This window comes from Tupaia chinensis, unplaced genomic scaffold (genome assembly GCF_000334495.1).
Source record: "Tupaia chinensis unplaced genomic scaffold, TupChi_1.0 Scaffold138725_1, whole genome shotgun sequence".
Lineage (NCBI taxonomy): Eukaryota > Metazoa > Chordata > Mammalia > Scandentia > Tupaiidae > Tupaia > Tupaia belangeri.
The window spans coordinates 2184215-2193046 of record NW_006198617.1 but is presented as its reverse complement, the minus strand read 5'-3'; the positions used below and the strand labels follow the sequence as shown (position 1 = coordinate 2193046).

Sequence of the window (8832 nt, the reverse complement as noted above, 5' to 3'; positions counted from 1 at the left end):
CTCTTCCGAGAATGGAGCCCTGCCTTGTGGGGCTGTGAGAGAGCCTGGGAGGGGCTCAGCATCCTTGGGGTTCACTCCGCCCCGCCCTGGAGTCTGGGGTGTCCCTGCCTTTTCAGCACCTGCTGGCGCCGGGCGTTCCATCACTCACGGTGCACGTTCTGATCTTGAGATGGCGTTCGAGGCGTCCAGGAAGAAGGAAGAGCTGCCTCTTGGAACTGCGGCCTGCCTGGGGGAGGGAGGGGGGAGATGAGAGGCTGTGTCCCGGGATCTGGGACAGCTGTGGACTCCCGTCATGGGCGTGCCCAAGCCAAGGGGTCCTGGGCGTACACATGCACGAACACCTGTGCCCTGGGACCCACAGGGCCGTCTGCACGCCCTGGGCAGCTCACATGCACCCGACAGAGGGTCGGGGGTGGAGCTCACGGCTCCTGCTCACCAACATGGCCCGAAGCTCCATGCTGCTGGGGAGCTCCAGACGGCCGCCGAAGCGCGAGGTTTTCTGCAGGTTCTGCTCGCAGGCCTTGGCGATCCCTGCAGAGGCAGGCAGGCAGGCAGTGGGAGAGGGGCTGGCGTCGCTGTGCCTGGCTCCGAGCCCGCTCCACTCTCCCACAGCCCGTGTTGGCAGCTGAAGAAACGGAGTCCGGAGAGGCGAGTCATTTGCCCAAGGTCAAGAGCTGGAGCTTAGGAACTGGATTTGAACTCACATCCCATGAGGGCCAGCCTTTGCTCCTGCCACTCAGTCCACCTGGGAATCCCTCCTATGTGCTCACTAACCTAGGCCAGTACCTCCTCCGGGAAGCCTTCCCTGAGCACTCCCACCAGAAGATCAGACAACTTATGGTGCCAGCCCTGCGGGACTCCGCAAATGTCTGGGGAGTCAATTGACTGTGGTAGATACCCCCATGCCCTGTGAAGGCTGCCACCCAGGCCCCAGGTCCCCACTGGCTGACCCCTCACCCTGGAACGGCAGGCCCGGGGTCCGGCTCACGTCCTGGAGGAAGCGGGTGAGGTGTGGGCGGAGGACCTCGGAGCAGCTGTGGTAGGCGGCCACGATGTATAGCAGCCTCCAGCCTCGCTGGCAGCTGTCCCTGCAAGGACATGTGCGTGGGGCCCCATCCCAGCTGGCCATGGCACTGGAGGGGATGCCAGGAGCCCCCTGGGAGTGGGCACAGGCTCCAGCTCTCAGCGGCTCCTGTGCCCTGGAGACGCCCCCCTGCCCCGTGAAGGAGACATTGTATGCTGCGTGGAAAGCCAGCATGGGAGGTGTGGAAGGAAGGCGAGGAGCCTGGCATCTTCCCGGGCAGGGGCATCTGGGCAGCATTCTGGGCAAGGGGCAACACGCCCAGGCTGTGCAGAGGTGAGGGCTGGGGGTGGGGGAGCAGAGGGGAGTGCTGAGTGGTTCCAAAGTTCCTGGGCAGATGGAGAGCAGGTCGGGGTGGTGCCCAGATGGGGGTGGGGTGGGGGCAGTGAGACTAAGGCAGTGGAGCAGCACACGTGGGGCACCCGTCTGTGCTGGCCTGTGGGAGGGAGGCAGTCCTTGTCTCGTACCACCCTGCGTGAAGATTTCATTGCGGGGACTCGAGTCTGGGGACAGGACTTAGGCTTCCTTTAGGAAACCATGCACCCCTCCAGGCTGCCATGGTTGGCAGGTGGGCATGGGAGTAAGGTCTGGTCAATTAGAATACTGCACCCCCTGGCTGTAGTGATTGGCTTAGGCATGGGCATATGATCCAAGGCTGGCCAATAGGAATTCAGCCTCCCTCTGGCTGAGGGCGGGGCTTAGTTTGGGAACATGTGACTCAGGTCTAGCCAATCAAATACTCTGCATTGGGGCCAGCAGTTGGCGTAATGGCTATGTCACTGGACTTCATGTAGTCAACTGTGGTTCCAGTCCATGTGCATGCATGCCCAAGAGTCTGAGAGCAGAATGGAGGAGAAGGGATTGTGATATGGCCAATCCCCCTGGGGGGTGATTTCTTGTTCTCTGTCTCTTTCTGTCTTTCTGGCGAGCGCGTGCGCCCTATAGCAAAAACCTCTCCAAAGAAACAAAAACCAAAACCAATACTCTGCATCCTCCAGCTATTGTGGTTGGTTCAGTGATGAGCATGTGACCAGGTCTGGCCAATAACACTGAAGTTGGGGTTTTGTAGCAAATATCTTGCTTTCCCCAGGACTGCTGAGCTGGGAAAAGTCTCCCAGAGCAGCGTCTTTGCCAATCTGTGGGAAAGGCTGCTTACTTAAGACATCAACACAGAAGAACATAGGGCCAGAGAGGGAAAAACCATTTCCTGATAACACCTGGACCCAGCAATGCCTGAAGCCACATTCTTGTTGGCTTTTCAGTCACCTGGACCAGGAAGTTTCCTTTTTTGCTTAAAACAGCTCGAGCCAGGGTTTTACCACTTGCAACCGAGACTCCGGACATACACATTATTGTTGGCATCGCAGACAAGGGTATCGCACCCGAGGCGGCAGAAATGGCAGCCCCAGACAGAGCAACCGCAAAACGTGTGCTCTCTGTTGAGGGAGGGGACGGTTAAGAGGAGAGGACTGGGAGACAGGCCTGGGAGGCGGGAGGCTGACCTGGACGCCCTCAGAGCATGGCTGCATCGAGGGTGGGGTGGACAGGCCTGGGAGGCGGGAGGCTGACCTGGACGCCCTCAGAGCATGGCTGCATCGAGGGTGGGGTGGACAGGCCTGGGAGGCGGGAGGCTGACCTGGAAACTCTCAGAGCAGGGATGCATCGGGGGTGGGGTGGACAGGTCTGGGAGGTGGGAGGCTGACCTGGAAACCCTCAGAGCAGGGATGCAGTGGGGGTGGAGTGGACAGGTCTGGGGAGGCGGGAGGCTGACCTGCTCCCCCCAGTATAGATCAGTGGGGTGGGGAGGCTCAGGCCCAGGAGGCGGGAGGCTGACCTAACCCCAGTATAGACTCAGTGGGGGTGAGGGTGGACAGACCAAGGAGGCAGGAGGCTGACCTGTCCACCACAGTGTAGACATAGTGGGTGAAGGAGCTCAGGCCCAGGAGGCAGGAGGTTGACCTCCACTTCCCTACCAGTGTAGATGCAAGGACTGTCCCTGCAAGGACACGTGCGTGGGGCCCCATCTCAGCTGGCCATGGCACTGGAGGGGACGGGGCGGGGAGCGCAGGCCCAGCGCCTCACTCACTGCTTGGAGCTGGTGTTGTCCGTGACCTGCTTCACAACCTGGCAGTAGCACTCGTCCCGCATGACCTCGTGGTCCCCGCACAGCTGCAGGAGGGCAGGCCAGGTGACACACCAGGCACAGAACTAGTTGGGCACCCGCCCTCCTGCCTCCCCACCAGCAGGATGCCGGGCCACAGGAGAAGCCCCCCTCGTGTGCTGAACCCTCAGTGACGGGGAAACTGAGCTCCCAAGTGGGAAGGGGGCACCCAGCAGGGTGGGCGACTGACCTTCAGGATGGTGTGCAGCACATCCAGTTCACTCTGGCCCTTCAGCGGGGCGTCCCCCATGAACCTCATCACAGCTGTAGGAAACACCTACCTGCCCAGCCACCCCACCCCCTCGCTGGCCTCCCACCCCGGAGACCCCAGGGTCAAGCTCCCCAGGGGCTGTGGCCACAGGCAGCTGGGGCCTCCTGTTCTCTCCAAGGTGCCCTACGTCTGAGCAACGGAGGGCAGCAGGGGTCACCGGGGTGCTGGCTGCAGCCTCCACACCTAGGAACATGTCGGTGGCCATCTTGTTGAGGCTGCCGTCACTGAGTTCGATGAGGGACTCCTGGAGCGGGGTCTGCGAGGGAGGAGGGGCCAGGTCACGATGGAGGAGAAGCGTCAGGACCGAAGAGGGCTCGGTTTCCAGGAGAACCACACATAGAAGGGCAGCCGGCCTGACAGTGGGGACAGGTGCTCTGGGGGAAGCCGGGTCCTGCAGGGGCAGAGAACTGGAGGGTCTCACTGAGGACAAGCTCGGCCCCAGGGTCTAGGAGGGGCTCTTGCACCGTCATTGTGATGAGGTGCTGAGTCTGCACCTTGCTGAAGCAAAGCATGTCTTCCAGCGTCCTGGACTCCCCGCCCTCCCTGGACTTCAGCCTGGGGCCGTCCCTGCAACAGGTGGAGGGCGCTGCTGAGTCGGCCTGCTCCCACCCATGGGCCGCATCCCCTCCCACACGGGGATGTCCTGGGGCCACATCTGGACAGCCAACCAGGCAGAAGGCCCCCCAGAGGCCGACTGGGGCGCTCCATCCCACCCACAGCTGCAGCTCAGACCACCGCCAGCATCCGTGTGGGGAAGGGGCGGGCCTCCACTCACTGGGGTCTCCTCTGAGGGTCGCGGAAATACTTCTGGGCGAACTCGAGCATCGTGTTCGGCGGTGGCGTCAGGGGGTCCTCCGAACGGTCAGCAGAGCGGGCCCTGACTAGAGGACCCTGCGGGAGAACAGAGCTGGGAAGGACCTGTCCAGCCACGGCCCACCCAGTGCCCTGGGAAAGCTGACTCAGGAAACCCCTCTCAAACTGGGCCTCGCCCCTGTCTGCTCACACCCACCACTTGCTGACATGACTCCGCCCCCTGCCCAGTGGCCACGCCCACCACCATTGCCCACCCTAGGTTGGTTCCCCCTACTGCCTGTCACCCTGACCCCACCCCGCCGCGGCCCCCCCCCCCCCCCATTCCCCCCCCTAGGTTGGTTCCCCCTCCTGCCTGTCCCCCGCCCCCCCCCCCGCCGCATCCAGGGTCGACTTCACCTACAGGGCGGCCCAGAGGGTCTGGCTCCTGGTTCTGGTCACTACCAGCCACGCCCACCTCTCATCGGGCCACATCCCACGTGGCAGCTCTGGCTCACCCTGTTTCAAGCCTGGGCTCGACCCTAGTCCCCGTTGGCCTCCGCAGTCCAGCTGACCCCCAGCCCCTTGCTGTCTCCACCGCAGGTCTCACCTCTCTCCTGCGGCCCACCTCCCGCGCAGCGGCTGTCGAGGCCACTGCAGCGGCCACAGCAGCGGCCTGGCTCCGGCCAGGCTCGGCCGGCAGCTGCAGGAAGTCGGGAGCCGCAGCCGGCTGCACCAGCTCTGAAGGGAAGCAGCCCACGCGCCCATGGACAGTCCCGAACCTCCAGCCTAGGGCAGGAAGGGGTCAGAGGCAGATGGTCTCGTCTTGGGACTAAGCGGGTGTTTCAGGGGTACTCCCGTGCCTCCTTGACCCAGAGGTCTGTGGGGGCGGCCATGCCATGGAGCCCCTTTTACAGATGAGGAAACAGAGGCTCAGCAGGCAGATTCCCTCAGGCCACCAGAACTACTATGGGGGGTGAGGCAGAAAGACAGCGGGAACGGGGTCTCTCAGGGCATGCAGAGACACTGAGAGACGGGTCACAGACCCCTCGGTCCCTATGCAGGCCAGGGCTGGACTGTACCCAGCTAGTAGGCCCAGGCAGGGGCCTTGGGAGACCTGGCTAGGCTAGACACCTCGGGGCACGAAGAACCCTCACTGCATCTGTGGGGAGGGATGCGCCGAGGGGTCCGGGGTCCAGGGTCCGGGGGTCCCAGCACACACCAAAGTCCGGGCCTCTGCGCCGCAGCTCCTCCAGGTACACGACCTTCTTGCGAACCACGCAGCCGGCGCTGTAGCCTGCGGGCCAGGGTGTCAGCACCTGCCAGGAAGTCCCCCTGCTGCTGCCCCTCCGTGCCACCCACCCGTGACACTGACCCGCGCGGGGCGGCTCCAGGGGCTGCAGGTGGATGATGTCGCCCTTGTGGAAGGCCAGCAGTGCCGGGTCCTCAGGCAGGAAGTTCCTCACGGCCACCACATAGTCAGAGTCCTGGGGCAACCGGGGCCAGGCAGGGGGGCTGCACGCCAGGGCTGCCACTAGCAGCCAAGGACCACTCCCTGCCCCACCGCCCCATCACCCACCATCAGGGTGGCGAGCACTCCCTGGTGAGAGTGGAGGGCATCCCAGGCCGGGGGTGGGCACCGGGACGCACCGTGCTGGCCCACCTGGCCTGGACACGACCTGTGTCGTCTAGGCCTGGGGGTCGGGGGAGGGCAGAGGCAGTGCAGTGGGCGAGCAATGCAGCCCCTGTGGGAGGGTGAGGCAGGTGCTGCCGGGAGCTCAGAGCACGCTGAGCACCAGTGCTCCAAAGGGGCAGGCGAGGGGCAAAGGGCAGTCCAGGGAAGGCATGGCCCGTGCCGAGGCCGGAAGACACCTGGGTCCACGGTCACCGTCACTGGCACACGCGGGACATTCACATGGCCCCGAGGGCATGGTAGGGTCGTGGGCCCTGGCACCCCGTCAGCAGGGGGCCTTCGGGGAGGATCCTGACCTTCTTCAGTTCCAGGATGAAGTCGTCCACCAGGGCCTTGACCTGGGGAGCTCGGGCGGAGAAGAGGATGACCTTCTCGCTGGCCAGGTTGAACTCTAGCATGTTCTGGGAGGGCGTGGTCACAAACAGGATGTCTGCAAAGCTGGGAGGTGGCAGGGGCATGAGAGCAGGGCTGATGGCTGGAGGGGCCCCACCTGCTGCTCCAGCCTTTGCTGTTCCTGGAGCTCCCGCCACCACACCAGCCCCGGGAACCCGAGGGCCTCCCTGCCTCCCCGTCCCCTACCCTTGGAACACCCCAGCCACTCCCCACCTCCCACCCCTTGCTCTAACTGTCCAGGTCGGTCCATACGAATCTCTTTCACCCATTGACCAAATTCTCTCCTTCTTTTTTCAAAAACAATTATTTTATTTATTATTATTTAAAAAATTTGACCCAAGACAGAGAGGGAAAATGAGAAAGCAAGTCATCAAGTTGGGGATTCGAACTGCGGTTGGCCAGTGGGAGCCCAGCACCTTAGCCACCATGTTACCTGCTGGTCCCTTCTCTTCCTCATTTATTTATTTATTTATTTATTTATTTATTTTTGAGACGTTTTTGCTATAGGGCGCGTGCGCTCGCCAGAGAGATAGAGAGACAGAAAGCAAGAAATCATCCCCCAGGGGAGATGGTCATGTCACAATCCCTTCTCCTCCATTCTCCTCTCGGGATCTTGGGCACGCACGCACACGCGCCCGGTGTGAGTTTTAAGCCACTGGGTCCAGGACACGAACTGCGGTCGACTACGTGGGAGTCCAGCGACATAGCCATTACGCTCACTGCTGGTCCCTCTTCCTCTTTTAAAGCAAGGAACTTTGGGGACCAGTAGATAGTGTAGTGGTTATGTCTCTGGACTCCCATGTAGCCAACTACGGTTCAAGTCCTGGACCCAGCAACTTAAAACTTATGCCAGAGAAGGGATTGTGGCATAGCTAAGCCCCGAGGGGGTGACTTCTTGCTGTCTGTCTCTCCAGTGAGCACACAAGCCCTATAGCAAGGGGCTTCCACCCGATCGGTGAGCGAGGCTCTATTCCATACGTGCTTACAAAGGACAGGTGGGTTAGAGGGCCATTCAGGGCTCTGTGAGGTCCCCGTAGAGCACCCCCTCCCCGGCTTCATCAGGACTGGGGTGTTGATGACACAGAGCCCCATGGCCAGTGAGCTGCCGGGGCAGGGCTGAGTGTCCGGGAAGCAGGACTGCTTCCTGGGTGACTGGGCCAGGCAGCGCTTCCCTCAGCCTCACTCCCCCATCTCTAAAATGGGCTTGCTGAAGGGCTGGCACGTCACAGGTGCTGGATAACTGGCTGGTGTGGAGTGCCGCTGAAGGCGCCTCGTGCCCCGGGCTCCGGCCAGTCACCTGTAGGCACGCAGCACGCGCAGCTGCCCACCGGCCTCGTGGCTGCCCCTGGCCAGCCGCAGGAGTCTGATGCCCCTGTGGGACACGGCCAGGATCTGCACGCCAGTGCCCACGCTGCCCTGCACGGGGATGAGAGCATGTGAGCATCTTCCCGCCTCAGCCCTGCATCCCCGGCGGGCAGGGCAGGGCAGGCGGGGGCTCGCACCGTGGCTGGGAAGAGGCGGGAGAAGTAGAGCTCCCAGCTGTCCCGCGCGGTGCTCACCACGGCCCGCTTAATGCTCTCCGTTACCAGGGGCCGCTGCGTGTCCAGCTGGTTCTGGGCTGAGGGAGGCCAGGTTGGGTCAGGACCTCTCCCCGTTCCCCTGCCAGCCCGCATCTCAGGGAGGTCGGGGAGGGAGGCAGGCCCCCAGCAAGGAGGTGTCTGACCAGCATCTATACTGGGGAGCTGAAACCCGGAAAGGAACGGGCTGTGGAGTCCCACAGTGTCAGACGCAGCCGGGCCAGGTGAGGGGCCAGAGGAGAGGCAGGAGGGCGTGTGTGGGGACACAGGGGCTCAGGCTCCTTCTGGGAGTGGCTGGCGTCCCATGGACAGCCCTCCCCACCCCCGCGCTACCAAACAGGGCCTTCATCCTGAGCCTCTCGTCCTGGGAGATGCGCAGGCAGGCCTCGGAGAGCGTGTCGTGCAGGATCTGCGGGAGCGGGCTGTGCTGTGGACGGCCGTGGGGCCGTATGGAGACAGCCCCTGCTCAGCGGGTCCCTGTGCAGAGACAGCCTTTCCCCCCTCCCGGCCTGTCTCCTAATCTACACGGGGGGTGTGGACTTGACCTCTGGGCCCGCCCAGGGCAGTGGGCGATACAGGACAGCACCCAAACTCGCCCTCACCCCAGAGCAGACAGCCGGAGGGGTGCCCACCGAGGCAGAGGGGGACGCCCTCACCTGCCGGAACAGGAGGTCCAGCTGCACAGGGTGGCTGTAGCTGTCCTTGGGGTAAAACACCTGTGGGGCGGGGCTGGAGTGGCACCTCCGGGCTGCCCCTCACCTTGCGTCTCCCCTGGCCCACCCCCTAGATACAGCCCCTCGGGACCAGCCCTGGCCCATCCCCTCACCTCCCGCCCCCAGCCCAGTCAGGCCTCCCCACATCTGCCCA

At 63.2% G+C, this 8832-nt stretch overlaps 1 protein-coding gene across 1 annotated transcript in view; it reads right to left on the bottom strand.

Moving 5' to 3' along the window:
* Window positions 1-8832, bottom strand: part of MYO15A (myosin XVA) — a 59229-nt gene that overhangs the window by 13581 nt on the left and 36816 nt on the right. Inside the window, 16 exon segments of the mRNA XM_014592901.1 lie at window positions 149-226; window positions 437-531; window positions 958-1088; window positions 3168-3250; window positions 3433-3506; window positions 3697-3769; window positions 4008-4080; window positions 4289-4404; window positions 4913-5091; window positions 5525-5599; window positions 5678-5789; window positions 6292-6433; window positions 7686-7804; window positions 7891-8006; window positions 8299-8374; window positions 8622-8697. Coding sequence (XP_014448387.1) covers window positions 149-226; window positions 437-531; window positions 958-1088; window positions 3168-3250; window positions 3433-3506; window positions 3697-3769; window positions 4008-4080; window positions 4289-4404; window positions 4913-5091; window positions 5525-5599; window positions 5678-5789; window positions 6292-6433; window positions 7686-7804; window positions 7891-8006; window positions 8299-8374; window positions 8622-8697 — 1618 coding nt within the window.